Source organism: Centroberyx gerrardi, chromosome 12 (genome assembly GCF_048128805.1).
Source record: "Centroberyx gerrardi isolate f3 chromosome 12, fCenGer3.hap1.cur.20231027, whole genome shotgun sequence".
NCBI classification, from domain to species: Eukaryota; Metazoa; Chordata; class Actinopteri; order Beryciformes; family Berycidae; genus Centroberyx; species Centroberyx gerrardi.
The window spans coordinates 14115572-14135571 of NC_136008.1; the positions used below are offsets into that span (position 1 = coordinate 14115572).

Sequence of the window (20000 nt, forward strand, 5' to 3'; positions counted from 1 at the left end):
GTGGGTAGAAATACAAAGGGCCCATCTGAGGACAAGGGCAGAGGAGGGGATGAATCAACAAAAACATAAACAAGATCGAAATAGCGGGATGGCTCCTATGGCAACGGGCTACTGAAGGCATCTTTCTTTGTGAAATCCAACACACACATGTGTGCACCGCATCCCAACAAGACAAACACTAAAGACACCATGTACCTGCGTCGAGCTGGAGCCGGATCTAACCCTTGTGTTGAGCACGTCGTGTGTGATTTGGCTGTGGTTGTGCCTGCTGTAGAGCAGGCGGAGAGGCACTGTGTCCTCCTTCCCGACAAACCTGCCTGCATCACGAAGAGCCTTCAAGCTCGACAAGGCGTCTCCTGCACAGGGAGGAAAACACCGATTTCATTACTGGGATCTAGCCTGTGCCTCCTTGCGGAAAACACTGTTACGATATAGAGACACTTCCATCACAAACATTTCATTTCAAACGGTGATAAGACCGACAACGGGGAGATTTTCTTTGATAAGATAAAATAGCTATAGGCTACATGCATATTTTAGAGGCAGTTCACGGATTCGCCTAGCCTAGAATGAAATTAAACATGCTGATAACGATATAACCGCTCGGCTTTATTCTAGCTGCGCAATAATGTTACATGTAATATCTTAAATAGCCTTGATTACCATTTCGGGCATCAGGGTTGCTCGGGTGACCGACGTGCATCAATCCATAGACGCACAAAAGGGAAATCCACCATCGCAGGCGCATCATCACCTTTCTCTCTTGTTGATGACAGAGGAGGGAAATGATAAAACAATGCGGTATTCCAGGAGCGGACTTGCGGGGTCCTGCCTTTGCTAGGGCAGCTTGAAACCGGGGCTGGTCGTCTGGTTAGCGCAGTCCCTCTGGTTGGGGGCCATCGGGGTCCTTATGAGTCTGAACGCCGAGCGCATCTGAGCGCACCGAAACCCCACGGTTCAGCACAGCGGAGCGGGAAGGGAGGAGAGAGGATAGAGAGGGAGGGAGCGGAGGGAGGGAGGGAGGAGAGGAGCGGGGACACCTCCTTAAAACACATCAATATCCAGCGGCTCACTGCAGAAACGCCTTATGCATAAATATGAGCAGAAGCAGAGAGCGAGAGAGAGAGAGCTGAGATGGGATGCAGGGAAGCTGTGGGCCCGGCCTATTTCCGACTGGACCGACTGGAATGATTCTACCAAAGCCCGCCCGCCTCTGTCCTGCATCTTCCGTGTGAAATTACTGCAGAAGCGCCCATCCTCTCTGTAGCTCTGATGATTATAATCACCGTGGCTCACTCCATCATCTGCCAAGTCTTCCAAAACCCAAGTTTGACCCACAAGCAAAATGAGATGTGACAACCAGTCAGGCAATCAGTGTGTGTGTGTGTGTGTGTGTGTGTTTGGAGGTGGGGGATGGGGGGTTCATTACAAAACAATTCTCTGGGAGCCCTTGTCCTAGATGTCCTGTGATATTTTCCAATTTTGTCACATCATCAAATGGGCACATGTTCAGAAAGCCATGATAGACCAGATTACCAGACAATAGGCTATGGGATGGGTATCATTTGCATTCAGTGGCTTCCCCTTTCATCTCTTATTTTTCCTCCCTGTGTTTACCATTTATTTATTTTTCCTCACAGTTTTTAACTGCTGATAGAGCCCATAGGTTAGTATCTATGGCTGTTATTCTCATAATTAAAAACATTCACCCCACATTCAGGTGTTCAAGACACTGCAGCTGGTGTCCGCAACAGCTGATCAAACATCATATTTGTTTTGACTCAAGATATTGATTAATGTTCTGCGAATCCCAGTCCAGTGATATGATACTACTTGAAAAATGGTCAAATCTACTCTGACACCACAATTTATGTTCATGCCAAAAACAGTAAGCTTTACAGATATTTATTTACTCCTAAAATTGTCAAGGATACACAGGTCAGATGTTACAAAGTAGTTAAGTTTAGTTAATATACAAGAGAATTCCTTTCACTTTTTACAGGTTGGATTGTTTGGTTTGGGTTTAGGTCCAGACGCAGATTGGGTTATTTGGTTTGTGTGTAAATCCAGACTGTAATTACTGGCAGGCAGCTGTAGGAGTGAGGGCCTTATAAACACAGTAAACATTCCTTTTTGTTTCCAATTCATGTCAAATGAAATGCAATTATTTCTAATCACTTCACCACTTCATAAAATGCGGTTAGAAAGCCTGTATGGCTGTTTCTGACAACATGGAGCCAATACAGATAGTATTAAAAGCTGACGCTCACAGTTACTGAAAATCAGTAGCAGTATTTTTGGTTACTATGACTACTATTTTCACTTTGGGTTTCTTTGGGCTACTGTTGCTGTGAAAAAGTGTGATGTATTTGATTAGGCGTATCAGTTTTGCACTTTAAAACAGTTTTGAAAATTGAGTCAAAGTAATCGTAAAAACAAACTATAGGCAAGAATAGGAAAGAATAGGTGATAACAGGCAAGGTAACTGAGGAAGCTTTACTTCGGAATATTGCAGTGATTACTGTGTTTATCTTTCAGTTGACACCTAATCCACAAATACTGAAATATGGGTCTCTAAACAGTTTTAGAAAGATCTACAAGGGCATATGCACTGACGGAAGCTGTACGAGCCAAAAGAGGCTTATCAGGCAGGTATATTAGCACAGTCTGTACCCTATCTGTGAAAATGCATGATCACACCTCCCAATTACGGCAGGTTACAATCTGAGTAATGAGCTCCCATGGGACAGCGTGGATGAAGGTAATGTTTGCATTCAGCGCTGCCTTTTTATTTGCAGCACACCTGTCTTTGTACCCCGTAGAACAAGTTGTTGCTCATGCCTTGTTTCTAGTACCAGTGACAAAGAGACTCCCATTTGACCCAGTGCATCCATCTGAGAGCAGTGAGAACAAGGGCACTATGCTAATGCCCTAAATGCAGGAAAACAAATAAGGGAGAAGCTATCAAGCTAATGCATTGCTCCCTCAGTTATGCCAGGGGTAATTCTATCAATATTGAGTAGGAGCAGCAAATCCAATTTCATCTTTATTATTATTATGAAAGAGGGAACATATACACTGTAGGCAATCTCTGTTTCTCATTTGTATTACATCAATATGATGCATTGTAAAGTTAGCAGGTCATAATCAAAACACATTTAAATGAAAAACAAACAAATGCTGAGACAAATAAGTTTAAACCATCATGTATTTTGAATATAGATCCTTTTTCTGAGCTGTACAATACCAATATACCATAGCAAATGCATCAGACAAAGCATAGACCTAAGGTCATGAAAATTGCACTTAGGATATATCCTAAAATGTCACATACAATACCAAGTATCACAAGTGAAACCTACAGCTCATTTCACAATGTTTCCACTGAAGCTGCCACTGTTGCCTTTCCCTTTAACTGAAGGACATTCAGTAATGCAACAGAAAAGACTGTGCATGCTGAGACTGTAAACAGTGAAATTCAACACTTTTCATTGAGATTCATTAACACACCATAACATTTCATACATTTAGACAGCAGCTGTAAAAAGTGTTCAACACCTTGACTTTTTGCATGTTTCTGCAACATTAGTTCAAAATACATTTGTTTGAGAACTTTTGGTCTTAAAATATACACAAAGTACTCTTTTCTGTCAATCTTATACCAGGTCCCTTCAGTACTTTGGTGGGATTTTAGGATGTCAGGTGTTTTCTGCCTCAGAAGTCTGGCGTGGAATAGCCATTTCATTTACAGATGTCATTTGAGTCCAGTTCATGGGGTTACTATATATAAATAACTATATATAAAAATATAGAGGGTGCACTAGCAGTGCATTTTATCTTCACTTCTTTGCTCTAAATGAAAGCAATTTTGAAGAGAACAGAATGATTTTGAGAGAGGCAATAACAGCCCAAGTGAGTATATCGGTGAATACCATTGTAAAATATTAGAGACACTTATGTTTTTCATGGATGAGATGAATCCAGGTAAAAGCCATGAATTTCCACTCTACTTGGATACAATACTTTGTGTAGAGTTTAGACCAAAAATGCCAAATTAATGTATTTTGAAATGTTTGAAAATGCGCAAAACGTCAAGGGGGGGGAGTTTAACAGCCACTGTAAAGATAATTGTATTGTTCATATATGTTATTTAAAGAAATGTTTACCTCATTCAAGTTTTCTACCTTATACTATGCTGCAAGCAGAAATGTCGCAGCACATTACCAGCTGCCTTTCATCTGAAATAAGACAAAATGAAGAAAAAGATGCATTTTTCTGCATCAAAGGAAATAAACCAGCATAGATCATTCTGGCTTCTTTTAACCTATGTTTCTGCTGACAAGAAAAATCTTGTCCAGGTATCATAAAGTGGTAGGATTGTGGTAGTAGCAAAGCCAATGGCATTCCAGGTTATTCCATCAGTTTCTGCCCCCTCCGTAGTCCTCAAACCCCCGAAATTCCAAGTCCATGTCCTCACTAGACTGGAAAAGCTGCCAGAGCTTCAGCATGGAGTTATCAGGAATGTCACTTGGCTTAGCATGTTCCTGACATGTCAGCTGTGTGTCCACTTTCCGCCTTTTCCGTTTGTAAACTCGGACCCTCCTCCGTATCGCCCTGACCGGAGAGTGGCTTTGTGTAGGAGATTTGCCACCTTCACTTTCTGAGACGCCAGTCATTTGCTCTGGCAACACATGTCCCTCCCGAGTAGACTCCTTCAATGAAGAATCCTGGATATTGGGAGACACTTCATGCCGGCTTGAGGTAACATTAAGACTATTTGAGGGAAATTCATTCTGTAAGTCCTCTTTGTTGTTGTGTGAGGTTGAGCCGTTCTTGTCTGTATGAGTCCTGCGGCCCTCCGGGTGCGCCTGGGGAACCTTGGAGAGAATAGTTGGATTGGAGGTAAAAGATTCACCTCTAGAGGGGGCTGTTTCTGCCTTGGGTCTAGGCATTTGAGCCAGCTCTGCTCTATGAATGCGAATACTCAGGGAATCCTGTCTGCAAGGCCGTTTACGCGAGAGAGATTTGTGCTTGGGCTGGGATTTGTCTGAGGCGTTGTCACAGCTCCTCCTGTCACCCTCACCGCGGATCACAGGAGCAGAAACAGGACCTGAACTGTGTTTTAAAAGGTGTCCTAAAGAAAGTTCCCCACACCCAGGGACAGTCCAGGGGGTTTGCTGCTCCTCCTTTGTCTCTGTAGTGTCAACATGCCTTTGCTCAGTTTTTCCATATGGTCCAGGAGCAATAACAATGGAGGATATGCTGCACTTTGGCCTAATGAGATGAAACAAAAAAATCAGACATGAGCCGAGTGGAACAGATACCAGGAAAATAAATGATAATGGCGCTGAACATAAAGACTAATGTTGGGGAAGAGAGCTTCACTTTACATGCATTTTCCTCATAAACAAAACATGTAGTTGGATATTATGAAGGAATCAGCAAAAGCAATATCAAAAGTTACCTGTTAACTTTGGTTTTGATATGGGTGAAGTTGCAGTGCAGTGTTGAGACGAGTCTGTCCACCACCAAGTACTCATCACTCCTGGAGAAGGCCTTGTGACATTCACTCTTTACATGCTGAACAAAAACCACCCAGATAAATGATTGGAAATCTTTACAGATTTCATAAAAAAAAAAAAAAGGTAATAAAATGCCCACTGTCCAGTAGAGGCCACAGAGCACATAGTCTTCTCTACAGTGCAGGCAACTAAATGCAAAAACATTCTCCCTGATATAGAGCATATATGGAGGTTAAATTGAATGACAACAGTTACTATGAGCAGTGTTTCCCTGATATTAACTTGAACTACTCAGCACAACCAGGCTACTTTTCACCTACTGAAGTACCAGGCTGAGGGCTGAGCTTGCCATCTCCTCAAGCTTGAGAAATAGCACTGACAGACAGCTTGGTGCTTTTTGGTGTAAAGTTCTCCTCACAAGAATGACTTGTTTGACTTGATTCATGATTCTCTCACACACACACACACACACACACACACACACACACACATACACACACGCTGCGCTGCATCTCAGAGCACAACAAGACCCCCCTCGGTCTTGTACCAACACAGATGCATCTCTTATGAGCTAGAGGAAGATAACTGAACTAATACCATTAATTCAGCTCGCTGCGCACAGCTAAATCGACGTGAAACTAAACTCAATACTACAACTCAAAACTCAACTGCCAGCTATTGCCAGCGTCAGTTAGCATTAGTTGTATTGTCATCTAAGATCATTTCATGACACATTAGCAAATAACAGCAAAAAATAATGTCTAAACATATCTAGACCCTGATGAAAAGGTCTTCAGCCTTTGTCTGATATGTGTATCCTATAATAAGGTTAAATTAATAAATAAATAAAAACAGCAATAGGGTTGGTTCCCCATTCCCTCTGGTTGGGCAGTGAAGTGGGATCACTGGAGCATCCTAGTGTAAGATCTTGTATCGCTGGTCCACAATGACCACTGCTTTTATATAGGCTACAATTTACTTTGTACACCCTGCTAAAACTTAATCTAGCTGTAATCCAAATACAAACTGTGGTAAATTCAAATGCATAAAGCCTACTCCATCTAATCTTTCAAAACCAAGATACATAATGGACGGCTCTCCACAGACAGTAATTATTTGAGAAAAACAACAGTAAAGTGTTTACGTGTCCTAGAATTCTACTGTGATCTCAATGACAGGATCTGAATCATTAGATCAGGTTATATGTATTTTGGCATATGTGGTAATACCAGTTATAACTGCATTATAGGCACGATTTTATGTTGATTGTTTTCAACAATTACAGGGTTGAAAACTCACCACTGTGAGGTTGTCATATTTGAGCATGCAGCACTCGCAGTAGCCGCCTCGTTTCTTGTCTCTGTTCTTCCTGGCTCTGCCCTGTCCCCTCTCCTCACTCGCCCCTCTGTCCCCAAGGAACCCACAGGTTGGTCAACAAATGGCATCAAATCAACAAGAAAATAGCTTGCATTGTAAACAGGTTTTTGTCAGATTTTGGTTCAACCTTGATAAGCGAGGTCATAAAATGTATTCATGTATTTATTATTCTTATGTCAGCAAATGATGCTGTCAAAGAAGATTAGAGTCCTTATGAAAGTCAAGATAGCTAAAAGCACTGAAGAGAACAGACACCATACCTTTGTCCCCGCTGTCTCTTTCCAGGATGATCCTTGTCCTCCACACAAAACGGAGTACAGGGAGGGGCCGTCTTCAGGTTAAACTCAGGCATGTTTGGCATAGCAACGTAGATTGGACGGTAGTGTCTGAAGAAGGGAAAAGGAAAATGCTACATATCCAAATCCCCAGATGTAGGAACTTCTGTTTTGATATGTTACATTGCAAGTATTGCAAATTTGTAAATGGCGCAATTGGGGTACTTTTGGGCTAATTGGATGGAATTTTATAAAAATATATTACAAACTGTATGACATATTTTGTATCACCAAAAATGCAGATAAAAAGATTCTGAACAAATCCCCAGATGCAAACAATTCAAAAGGAGGTAGATGATAGAATTTAATTTTTTTTTAAACCAATGGCTCTTACCTGCTTGAATCCTCAACCTTTACAAAAGGTTTACTGATCCGCCCCCCTGGTGAAAAAAAAGCAGGTAGTCCTTTTAAATGCAAGCATACAAGAAGGACAAGATTTCAGGGTGAAAATAAAAGGCCGACTGGGTCGTTTCTTCAACAGCTTTTTAAAAACTTGTTCAGTTCAAGTTAAGACATTTACCTTTGCATTTCTGAAAGCCTTGCCTTCCTGTGCATTCAGCTTTGGCCTACAAAGAATACGGTAATTAGTACTTAGAAACAACATTTCTAACAAATGACAATGTCAGATCAATCAGATTTATCATAATAACCAAAACACAAACCTGTAAACTTACACTTTTTTTGACAGCAGCAGTTACAGTACATTGGTTGGTGACATTCGTTTTCTTCTTTTCAACATATGCCATTACATCTGCAATCAGAATAAAAGAATAAATCTAAATCATACAAAAATTAACCACCATCTTATGCACGGTACACACTCAAATGATAAACAACATAAACAATAGTGAATGTAATGTTATAGTGGACATCGCCTCTAGAGCATACCATCTATGTAGAGGATTTTCACACCCCACTCCAGAGCATTTGACAGAATCTTGTTCATTTGTATCCTCTCCTAAAAACAAACAAATGTCTCTTAGCACAGAAAAGCAAAAGGGGTCATTTGAAAAATACCATTTAGGTGTGGAGTGCCTTAGTAAACTCATTAGTGTCAACTCAACAAACCTGCTCTTTCACCACTCTCTCCACCAGAGACTTCCCTCGACTTGTGACAAACTGCAAAATAGTGGAGAGACACAAAAAAGAAAGCACATTTTCCAAAATATTCAACAGCTAACCCAGAAAGATCAAAATAAGGAGATAAAAAAATCCTGATATTAACAATGTATCACTCATTGCCATTTGTAAAAAACAATCCGGATGGATAAAACACTTGCAAGAAGTGAGACAAACATACAAAATATCAGTACTGTGGCTGCTGGAGCAATGATTGTGAACTCACAGTGTCCGTTTGGCCCTGAGACCTGGCTTTGAGGTTGTCCCTGTGGCTCGCGGGTCGGTGTGGGTTTGGGTGAGGGTGAGGTGAACTGTGTCCGGAGTCGGGGCTGGGGACAGGCGAGTCACGCCCAAGGCACTGCGCATATCTAGCTTCCTTCTTGTTAGATACCAGATACTTTATTTCCTTACTGAAGAACTTCTCAACAGTCTGAGTGGCAGAGAAGAGAAAATTAGGATATGGTGTCTGAGAGGAAAGCTATCATTTAGGAAAACAAGCATTTATATTACATTGCAGATTTAAGTCTAGGCATACCAATCCCTTTCAAAGTGACTTGCAATGAGTGCAAGAAGCAGAGAACACTTTCATATCACAATCATAACAAGTAGTCTCACAATAAAGTAGCAACAGGGTCAGTTAAATGGCTAAATACCGGAAAAACAATCACAGACTATAGCCTAATAATACAGTGCTAGTGACAAAAAGTATCAGTCTATAAAGTGCAGAGGAGGAAGTAGAGGAGAGGTGCAGTCTGATAAAGTCTACAGTGGAAGATACAGAGACTACAGGCCTGACTGTGTTAGGAAAATTGTTCCCCTATTAGGCTGCCAGGGAAGGATATCATCTTGAGCAGAAAATGTAACAATTTTAAAATGTGTCGTGAATACTTCTGAAACCTAAGAGTAATGTGACATAATCGTAGACAAGTTAAGCTGACATTGAAGTAATACCAGAGGCTTTCTAACAACCAAAGAGCAGCCAAGGGCAAATGTGATTTTCTCTCACCCCTCCCAGTTCTTTAATGTCATTCTCCAATGTCTCGGCTTTTCTGTTGGATGGCAGGTCCAGGTAAAACACTCTCCCAGCAAAAGGTTTGACTTGTGTAGGATAGGACCGATAGGGCACACACGACTTAGCCTGGCTCAGTGTTGACTTGTCACCAATATCAACAACTTTTTCTGAAAGACAAGCATTAACAGGGTAAGAGAGAGGCGTAAACAAGTTAACTGCTACGATAAGCATCTCAATTTTAGCTATAAAACACAAAAATAAGCATCACAAAAGAATACTATGAATAGAGAAAACAACCGTACCTTGCAAACTGGGTTTGATATGCCTCTGGATGCGTCTTGGCTTCATTTTATTCTCTTTGTCTTCTCTTGAATCGCTAACATCTCCCAAGTCCTTGGCTCTCCACTCTGCAGTGTGTGTAAACAAAGAAGGGCTATTTACAAACTCACTGGTAAGGAGACAACAAGGAGTTAAACAAAAACACGTGTCTCGACATTAACGCTAAAAGGGTAAGACATGGTGGTTAACGTTAGCCCCGTAACTCTAAAGGGATTTAATTTATGTTAAAACGCAGATTAACGTTACAATTTAGAGATTCAAGTCCACAGTAAGCTAACGTTACTTTCGCCGAACAGCCGACAGACAACGTTGTCTGTTACTAAGCTTACGTTACTTTCTTTTGTAAGCTAGTAGACAGCTCAGCTGAAACATTCACAAGTTGGCTACCGCCGAGTAGTTTAATACATCCATGCCGACTACCCACCAGCAAGCGATTTTAAAATCCCCTCCACTGTTTAGTCTGTTGTTTTAACTTTTTGAATTGGTATTTCACAAAACTTCCGTTTCCCGCTTCAAATACAATGGGGTAGTGAATGTTGCCATATTTGTTTGACACTTTCCTGACCAGTAAAAACCATTGAGTTGGAAAGCACTGAAATTGCCAACTTATCGTTACAGCAATTTTGTCATTAAATTTCCACGTCAATACTTACATACTTTGGCTTTCTTTCATGAGCCTTGTTATTCGTCTTGTCATGCCTTTAAGGGATCTTAAAGGAGTAATACATTTGAGAAGTGGTCCAGTTTTGCTGGAACTCTACAAATTTGGCAACCCCGGAAATTGGTAAAGCTGCCTTTGTGTTTGAATGTGCTGTTTCTACACACACACAAAAAAAAATAGTATATCCATAATTTCCAGTTCTATTTCTCAAATATTATTTTTATCATACGATGTATATAAGTGTCTTCTATAATTTTTATTGCAATTTACGTAACATGAAATTCAAGAATGTATGCGGAAGAATGTGCTCTGCTGAAATCAAAATTGCATAACAAATGTCATGTTTGTTGTGTAAATTGACCAGCGACCTAGGCTAGCCCACTACACATACCATGTGTTTAAGATTTGTTTCCCTCTGAGAGACTATAGGACGACAGTAACTACAGCTCTAGCCACCGTTAGGGAAATAAATAAGTGCAAACCGAGAGGGATGTGTGTGTTCATGGAAGAGTTTGTTGATGGTGAATAGCTTTAGCAGGTAGGAATTTAGCTAAGTTAGCCAGAGCGTGCTACAACGTCACGCACCAAAATGAAAGTAGTAACGCTGTAACTATCTAGCTACTGTAGACACAGCTTGGCTAATTTGGCACAGCAAGTTATGGCACGCATAATCATATCCTAACTAAATATTAAATGAAGTCTAATGTTGAACTGTGTCTTTGTGTTTTATGTAGGCATCATTATGAGTGGTCAAAGTTCTGCTCCAGTAGCCAGAGATGGCATTACTCCACTCCAGCAGATGGTGGCGTCCTGCTCTGGAGCCATCCTCACATCACTGTTTGGTGAGATCCCCAAATTCACATCTGGCATATATTTTCTTCAAACAATGCAAAGCTCATGCACACTTGCAGTATCTTGAGTGACACTGATACCTGACAGTAATAGTCTAAATAAAGGTTTAAACTTAGATGTATTATAATACATTAGTCACCCAGGTTACAGAGAAATCACATTTGGCAACATTTGTGGAGATAAAGTTGTAGTGGAAACTAATAGTGAATGTTTGCTGTTTTCAGTCACACCATTGGATGTTGTGAAGATCAGACTTCAAGCACAGAAAAATCCCTTCCCCAAAGGTACAAACGAAATGCATTGGTTTATTATCATTATTATATGGCCTCATAAGTTACAGCTACAGTATATTTAAGTCATCTACAAATGTTTCTCATCATTGCCCAGGAAAATGCTTTGTCTACTGCAATGGACTGATGGACCACATATGTGTGTGTGAAAACGGCAACTCCAAGGCATGGTACAAAGCCCGTGGGCATTTCAATGGCACTCTGGTAAACATTTCACCCACCCTCCCATACACACATCCTGCCTCACAAAGCTGTTGTCTGTCCCCAGTCACTGTTCACTGTAATAAGATATATAGGTCTACAGTAGTAGTCAGAAGTTTTTGGTCATGGTTCTGTCCTGCATTAGTACTGCAGTGGCTGATATTATGGGCAGAAATGAGTACCAGCAGTAACTGAATTTGAATTGCATTAATTTGAATTTTTGATGCTCAAACGTTGTATGCAAAAATTAACAGAATTACAGAATTTGAATTTGTATTGTCAAATTTGAAACTGAATGTAATGGTTATTGCGTTCAACTTTTATTTCAAACTAGTTTGAGGTAAAAATTCAACCCTCAATACGCTTTCAAATTCAGTTCTTAAAATTCAATTTCAAAGTCTCACACATCCTGGGATTTAGGTGGCTGTGAGCTTGAGGTGTGTTTGTTTTACTGGTACTGTTCAGTTATAGCATAAAAAATTCAAATTAATGCAATTCAAATTCAGTGTCCACTGGCACTAATCTCTGCCCATATTCATAGAGCCTATTCTTGGTCAAATGTGTAAAGTAGAGCTGAACAGCTGTATTGTGATTCAAAACCCATGAATGCCTCATTACATTGAGCCGTCTCTGTCTCTGCAGGATGCCTTTGTCAAGATAGTACATCGTGAAGGAATCAAATCCTTATGGAGTGGTCTCCCTCCAACCCTGTAAGTGTGAAGTCTGGTGCTTCTATTTTATTCCCTCATTACAATTCATCCTGCCTACTCTCCCCTAAGGCTGAGTTATGCTCAGCTGCAGCTAATGCGGTTGGTCGAATGTCATCCAGCAGTCATCGCCTATAGCTGATGCACTTGTTACGGGTGCTTTCCTCCTGAGGTTGTACCAATTAGTGGAAAGCCACATGAATTGTTCTCAAAGACTGATGTTGGACTTAAGTGGTATGGTAAGAGCAATTTTGGATCTGTGCTAAATCATGCTGTTAGTGACTTTGAGTTTGTATTGTTTTAATGGTTTTCTGACCTTTGCCTGACTGGAATGTCAAAGCAGAAATTTGATGGCAGCATAGTTCATGGGATTTCACATGTGATATCTCCAGTGTGATGGCAGTCCCGGCTACTGTGATCTATTTCACGTGTTACGACCAGCTGTGTGCGGCCTTGAGGGTCAGGATGGGCAAGCGCGCTCAGGAGGCTCCTCTCCTGGCAGGAGCTATCGCCAGAGGTGAGCCGGCTGCTGTCCCATCACCAAACCAGGACACATTCAAGCACTCACAGAGATTTCTTTTGACTGTAACAATAGGTTTAACATCTGTTTATCTGCTTCTGTTGAGCCTTGTGATTTTTTATTTTTTTTTAATCAAAAGGAAAAGAGTGATTTAATAAAGGGAGTCCAAAAAGCGTAATTGCTGATGACGACTTTAGTTTCCTGTGGCAGCTAATGTGACTGTTAATGAATTCATAAAGAGGGTTATATGTGCAAAAAAGTGAAAACGCTCCACCGAAATGAAATATTGCTTTAAAGGGACAGTGAAGCTTTTTCAAGGTCTTTGTCACTGTGACCTTGTGTCTTGTGAAAGTGTGTATCTCTGTGACAGTAAACTACAATTCAAGCATTTGTAAATATTTCTTTGTTTCTTTCTCACTGGTCAGTATGCGTTCAGCCTTTTCTGTCCTGTAGGTTTAGATCTATGTGCGTTTCAACCTTCTCCCTTTTCTCTCTATTTTATCCTGTTTCTCTCTGTGTGTGTCAGTGGGCTCTGTGACAGTAATCAGCCCTCTGGAGCTGATCCGCACTAAGCTGCAGTCTCAGAAACAGTCGTACAGGGAGCTGACTGACTGTATACGCTCGGCAGTGGAGGCAGAAGGCTGGCTGTCTCTGTGGAGGGGCTGGGGGCCCACGCTGCTCAGAGACGTGCCCTTCTCAGCCATGTACTGGTACAACTATGAGAGGGGCAAGAGCTGGCTGTGTGAGCGCCAAAACACCAGGGAGCCCACGCTCGCCATCACCTTCATATCTGGAGCGGTGTCGGGCTCTGTAAGTGCCTCTCTCCTCTGAAACTGAACACCATTCATGCTTTTAGGCATTCTGTAGATGAGGATATTTGATTACTCAGTAAAGTTTTTTTCTATTTGACAGAGCTAGAGGACAGAAGATATCACAAATCATAAGTAAACAATAGGGCTGGGCGATATGGTTGAAATCAATACTACGATAATCATGTTTTTTTTCTTCGATTTTCGCGTTAATCAAATTAATGTTCACCCCATTGAACTGAATGGTAATGTTAGGTGTGTCAAAACAATGTCCAACAAACCTGAAACGTTCAAATAATATTCCTTAAAATGTTTCATACCTCATTTTGTCAGAGTTTTTAAATAAAATTAGCTTGTTGTCATCAATTTAATCAGCAAAATTGTGTCACAATATCCCAAAATCACCATATCATCACAATATGATTCCACTGAAAGACGATAAACAATGTCGCCCGGCCCTAGTAAACAAGCTTTTATTATTTGTTTCCTCATTCATTTGTCCATTTCTTTCAGGTTGCCTCCATAGCAACATTACCTTTCGATGTGGTCAAAACTAGAAGACAGGTGGAGCTTGGAGAGCTACAAGCAATGAATTGTAATTATGGCATTATTTTTTATGCTATATTTTGTTCTTATACTCTGTGTCTTATTTAGTTCTAACTGGTAATGGCCTCTGAAAATTGGAAATGTTGTAGATCAACAGTCAGTTGTTGAAAGGAGTTGAGGAGTATTTCATGCTGACTGGTGTCTCTGTGTCTTGTCAGTGTCGAGTCGAGCCTCCTCCTCCACCCTCAGTGTGATGAGCAGGATTGTGGCCCAGAACGGCGTTGGTGGACTGTTTGCAGGTAGACGGTTCATGCTGCTCACCTGTGAAACCTTTGTGAATTGTTTTAGTTTCATTTTGTGAAATGACACAACCTCTCCTCCTCCTCCCATCCTCCGTCTCTCTGCCAGGTTTCCTGCCCCGGCTGATCAAAGTGGCCCCAGCCTGTGCCATTATGATCAGCACCTATGAGTTTGGGAAGGCGTTCTTCCGCAAGCACAACCAGGAGAGAACCCTGGGGCCGCTGCAGACCAGTAACACCTGATGGCTCTCCAGTGTGTTGAATTTCTCCAACCCAGAGTAAACCAGCAATACGGCCAGCACTAGCCTTTACCTGGAAGGAAAAGGCTAGTGTTGCCATATCAAAAATACAGGCAGAAATGGAAGATAATGAAAACATAGAAACTGCTGAGCAAATTCTGTTTTTTGTTGTTTTTTTGCTACATTGCAGGAGATTATAGATGACACAAATGTATCTTAATTTAAAAGCTTTTATTATATAGCAAGATATGATAGTAAAATGTGTAATTTAATATTACATTTTTTCAGAATTCCTTCCTTGATTTGTATTTCTAGATCCTGTACATACGACTGAAAAAAATATTTTTCATCTAATCAGTGTTGAAATGACATGCGGTGAAGTGCGTGTAACAGAACGGCCAGCAGATGGCAGCCAAAGTTTTGTTTTGTTAAGATGTAATTGTTCCAAGTCCCACGTGTGTGTGTGTGTCACTGGGATGTGTAGTCATGCGCACTGTGCCTGGAGTCCTTTACACTAGAGATGTGAGATCAGTCTCCTCTGCTGTGTTCCTCTGTGTCACTCCAAGTCGTTGTGCCCTTTCCCCCTAGAAATGATCTAAATCGTCTCTTTTGCACTAACACTCCCAATCCTGTGTTCTCTGTCTCTCAGTGTGTGAGAGAGACACACTTCCATCGTGCCAATTGAGTTTATGTGGAAAGCACTTATGAAGGTTTTGCCTTTTTCAGCTTTACAAGAATCTCAATTTGGAATCGTTAGTGAACCAGTTTGTCCCAGCACATACGACTGATGCTTCCTATTCCTTAAACCCATCAACTGTGACAAATTGTGTGATTAATGCAAAATGAAAATATAGCTGAAATTTTCAATTCTTCAGTTCATGCCTGATTTCATTTATTTAACCATCTTTTCATTATTTGATTCATTACATTATGAGCGACTCAAACCTCATATGAACAACTGTAGAGCACAGCATAGATTGCTTAGACTGTGACCCTTGACTATTTGTACAAAGGCAGTTTTTAACAAGGTTTCGCCACATCTTTTGGATCTGAACAACAGACTCAAATGTCAATCAATACAGGAGTCTCGCTGTTTTGGCAAGTACAGAGTTTATTCAAAATGAAGGGTAAAAAGGCAAAAATAACAAATAAAACATCTGCTGTATGTGCAAATGACTGCTAGAATGAGCTAAAGGCAAATAGTAAGGTTACGAGTTCACCGTTGAGGAACACGGCTAGTCATCAACCCAGTCACATGATATAAATTAAACAGTACTGATATTCTGCAAATGCACTCATTTCTCATTCTCAAATATCTGTTCATCTAATCAAGTTGCCAGTTGCAGGGTGATCTATTCATTACTGAGTCCTAACAGTGTTCATTACATAGAATATTTGGAATGACCCATTTGTGGTAACTAGCCTTAAAAAGTGAATACTGCATTTTGAGAATTAAAGGGAATAAGAACACACTCATCTGTGTTTGATAAAGCTAAACTTAAAGTTAAAACTCAGAATGGCAGGGTGAACATTTATCATAGTAATGGTTACCTGAGAACAAAACAACATGATACTGCATGATGCATAACACTGATAACATAACACTGATAAAATGCTGACAAAATGTGCAGGTACATTCATAAATCAAAGCAATGAGCACAGATAAAAAGAAACTATTTCAAGAAACTATATGCGGCAGCAGACTTATGAAGTAGTAGCTCAGACGATATGAAAGGAGCCTTTCAACTGCAAGAAACGATTAGCAATGAGAACCGTTGGAAAGAGACAGAACATAGACCAACATTTAGTGTTTTTTTTCTCATGGTATTACGACATGCTATATTCTCCTGTCAAACTCTTTTCTTCTTGAGAGTAGTGAAAACTTCAATCTTCTGAAGACACATGCGTTCATTGCTGTGTCTTCTCAGTACTGTAAAGTGACATGTTAACCCCGAAATCAACTTCCCACTTATTTTAACAGAGCAGCTAAAAGAAAGGAAACTGAATGTGATGGTCTATAGATGAAAACACAGACAAACCATACCAAACAAATCAAACACATATCTACACTTACAAGGTCCTCTGAGCAGTGTTTCAACTGAAAGGTACGTTAGTGAGACACGACTGCTGGAGCTGGTCAGAGTTCGAACACAATTCAAGGAACATGCTACACCAGATTCTCAACTTGTACCTCTGATTTCAGATTTCCAAGCTTCCCCCTCTTAAAGCTCTGGACTCTACATACAGAATGCAAACAAACAGTGAACCAATATTATCTATATTCAGAAAGTTCTTGGATTGTCTGGACCTGGTTATCTGCTGTCTGGCTCTCTCTCCCCTAGGAAGGGGTGAGGCCCGGGCTGCTGATCTCTGTGGTGGGACTGGCCAAACACTCACTGGACTTCAGGCTGGCCAGAGACTTGTAGCTGGCTACTGAGGTCAGGGAGCCACACAGACCTCGAAGAGACGGAGTCTCCTCTTTACCTGAATGACACGGTGCACAGGGTTAATGTTCATATCAGGGGCGGAATTCTTCCTGTAAAGCACAGGGTTCCTACACAGTTTCAGTTCTTAATTTCTTGATTTAATTTGAAGATTTTGGTCACACCTACTAACTGTCATATCACTCTATAAATGAAGATTATTTTTTACAGCAACAAATACCAGAATATGTGAGATGACAGCAAATGTGTAGTCGTATGAAAACAATGTGCAAAGAAAATGTATCGTATAATCAGGACAGTACAACTATATTTTTCCATACCTTTCCTAACTTTTTAGAGTAATTTCCAAGCTTTTCAAGACCTGGAGATTAGCTAATTCTTTCCCCATACATTTCCAGGCTTGCCAGACCTGTGTAGGAACCCAGACAGCAGTACATGCCTGCAGAAAGAGACGTACCATGGTGGGGCCAGTGTGCGCTGGCTGGCCTGGTCTCCAGGCTGAGTGTGTTTGACGGTTCTAGAGAAGTCTGGGAGAGGCTCATGTCAGCGGACAGCTGCTCCAGACTCTGGAAACTCTTCCTGCATAGAGAGGACAGAGGGCAGTAAAGATCATGCACAGCCAAACTAAACATGGAAGCTGGGGGTGACAACCCATCCACATACTCCTCCCACTGTCCTGTCCTCTTCCTGTACAGGAGTGTGTCCAAGGCAACAGCGTTCGCATCCAAAGCGTCAGGAGACGGCCACTGATTGGTCAGATGGGCTGTCAACTCCTGTCTGGACCGCAAATCATTGTTCTTAAGCACTGTCCTGAAGGTGAGACAGACGAACGGAGACGGAGAGTTTGAGAGTTAACATCCCTTTATTGACCAAATAGTGAGTGTACACAGTCATGGCCCGTTTCTTCTTGGATACACAAGGTAAGCAAAAAGTTGGAAGACCAGACCAAAAACATACACAAAAAACAACAGCAAAACAACAGAAACAAAGACCAAACAAAACAAAAATCTGTCAACCACCCATCTCCAGTCTCCTCAGCCTAACACTCCTACCCTGGCAAAAACACTGCGCTGCCTTATAAGCCCAAATGTCCTCAAACACAAAGAGATTTCTCAAGGACAGAGATCTGTCATTGTTTCTTTAAAAATGCCCCAAATCCAACACTTTCTGTCTGGCGCATTTCCCCCTCTGTCATCACTCTTTCACCTTTATCTCCCCCCCACACGTTCCCTGTTTGTCACATACTGTCACCGTTTCTCTGCCTATGGTCACTGTCACTGCATCTCACTCTCCTCGTCTCTCAGTAACTGTCAATGCCTCACTCTCTGTGTCACTACGCTCTTCCCTCCATCTGCTGTGTCTAAAGCATCCATACCACTCACTGATCACTGGCTTCAGACTGCAGCTTCATCTCCAGGGACTGTGACACAAATCCGCATCACAGATCTTATATAGCCCACACTAAAATATTGATCACAGAGAGATCTCCCGCTGATTACAACATTAATTAAAAGATGCAACACTGGTCCAACTTTTCCTCTGGCCAGAGACAGTGTGCTGATTCATCAACACACACAAATAACAACCACCTGCATCCTCAAGGCCTCTCGCTGTGTCCTGAATGTCAAATTCACAGCTGGATCTGCTGCAATGTGCTCTCCACCCAATCTTCTGCGATCTCACAGGCGCACGCACACAAACCCAAAAACACACACACACACATGTACAGAGAACAGAATGAACTCACAGTTGGTCCTGTAGCTCCAGTATGATGTATTCAAGCTGTTCCTTTTCCAGTGTGTGGGAGAGGTGTGTGTCTGCCAGGCTCTGTTGAAGAGCTTTGTTATGAGACGCAGCCTCAGACAGCTGGGCTTCTCGCAGACGAACCAGCTCCTCCAGGTAACCCTGACGCATACAAACACACACTCCGTTTTTTCACCCGCTTGTTTCATGCCGTGAAGGGATCGCTTTGCTTTCACCTCATTTTCTGCATCTGAATTCGTACTTTTCGCTCAAAGCAAAAGAATAAAGTAGAGATAAGAGACTTTATGGTAGTTTCATCATATTGAATAACAACTGAAGCAACAGAGGACAGCAGCGTGTTGGAAACATTGGGGATTTGTCGCATGCAAGAGATAAATGTCAAGCTGCGTGTGTGTCTGTGTCAGACAACACGATCCTTCACAGAACACACTCATTCTGACATTAAACAATTCAAGCCCCTAATTACTGTTCAGACATCACACAAAGAAAATGTCACACTGGCATACATTACCCACCTCTGTCACTTAGTGCAGTTATTTATCCCAATGTCACACTCGCATGAAACACACACACACGCACACACACACACACACACACACACAGACACAGGTGCTACCTTCTGCTCCAGTGCCATGCGATACTTCTGCTCAAGGCGTTTGCACTTGCTAACCAAGCTGCTCTGCTCAGTGAAGATGGAGGCAGCGGTGGCCATTTTGTCAGGAGTGCTGCTCTCGCTGCCGCTGCTCCCCAGCGTCCGCATCTCCTCCTCGTCGCTGCTGATGCTGTCTGCACTGCGCAGGGAACGAGGGCGAAGAGGGAGAGACCTCAGATGAGCACAGAGAGCATATTGGCAGACACGATGTTGTGTACTGATGATGAACTGTGTTACGGGACTCATTAGGCCTCACATACTTCTGAGTGAACTTCAGGTAAGGTGTGTAGTCGATCACAGCGGGGCAGCTGC

At 41.7% G+C, this 20000-nt stretch overlaps 4 protein-coding genes across 5 annotated transcripts in view; 1 reads left to right on the forward strand and 3 right to left on the reverse strand.

The window, feature by feature from the left end:
• adam22 (ADAM metallopeptidase domain 22) overlaps nt 1-772 on the reverse strand; it is a 53987-nt gene extending 53215 nt beyond the window's left edge. The window contains exons 1-2 of the mRNA XM_078286939.1: nt 664-772; nt 196-356 (exon numbers count right to left, since the gene is read on the reverse strand). Of these exons, the coding sequence (XP_078143065.1) occupies nt 196-356; nt 664-751 (249 nt within the window). The 5' untranslated portion in view covers nt 752-772. The remainder of the gene's footprint in view (nt 1-195; nt 357-663) is intronic.
• A 3543-nt stretch (nt 773-4315) lies between these two features.
• dbf4 (DBF4-CDC7 kinase regulatory subunit) lies at nt 4316-9719 on the reverse strand. Its single transcript, XM_071903351.2, has 12 exons — nt 9668-9719; nt 9360-9532; nt 8580-8783; nt 8303-8353; nt 8123-8192; nt 7909-7985; nt 7755-7800; nt 7569-7614; nt 7160-7285; nt 6822-6927; nt 5465-5580; nt 4316-5274 (listed from the first exon to the last, which is right to left on the reverse strand). Exons 1-12 carry the CDS (start codon nt 9711-9713, stop codon nt 4419-4421), a joined length of 1917 nt encoding a protein of 638 aa, XP_071759452.2. The 5' UTR covers nt 9714-9719; the 3' UTR covers nt 4316-4418.
• A 994-nt stretch (nt 9720-10713) lies between these two features.
• slc25a40 (solute carrier family 25 member 40) lies at nt 10714-16108 on the forward strand. The gene is made up of 10 exons (XM_071903332.2): nt 10714-10903; nt 11100-11207; nt 11442-11501; nt 11605-11711; nt 12351-12418; nt 12808-12932; nt 13462-13745; nt 14258-14339; nt 14509-14589; nt 14699-16108. The coding sequence occupies exons 2-10, from the start codon at nt 11108-11110 to the stop codon at nt 14830-14832; spliced, it is 1041 nt and encodes a 346-aa protein (XP_071759433.2). The 5' UTR covers nt 10714-10903; nt 11100-11107; the 3' UTR covers nt 14833-16108.
• A 482-nt stretch (nt 16109-16590) lies between these two features.
• The window catches only part of rundc3b (RUN domain containing 3b), a 9553-nt gene continuing 6143 nt past the window's right edge, over nt 16591-20000 (reverse strand). For both annotated transcript variants that reach the window (XM_071903338.2, XM_071903339.2), the window contains 6 exons: nt 19949-20000; nt 19653-19827; nt 19020-19177; nt 17936-18082; nt 17730-17851; nt 16591-17312 (listed from right to left, as the gene is read on the reverse strand). The exon at nt 19949-20000 is cut by the window's right edge and continues 29 nt beyond it. In XM_071903338.2, the coding sequence (XP_071759439.1) occupies nt 17167-17312; nt 17730-17851; nt 17936-18082; nt 19020-19177; nt 19653-19827; nt 19949-20000 (800 nt within the window). In that variant the 3' untranslated portion in view covers nt 16591-17166. The remainder of the gene's footprint in view (nt 17313-17729; nt 17852-17935; nt 18083-19019; nt 19178-19652; nt 19828-19948) is intronic.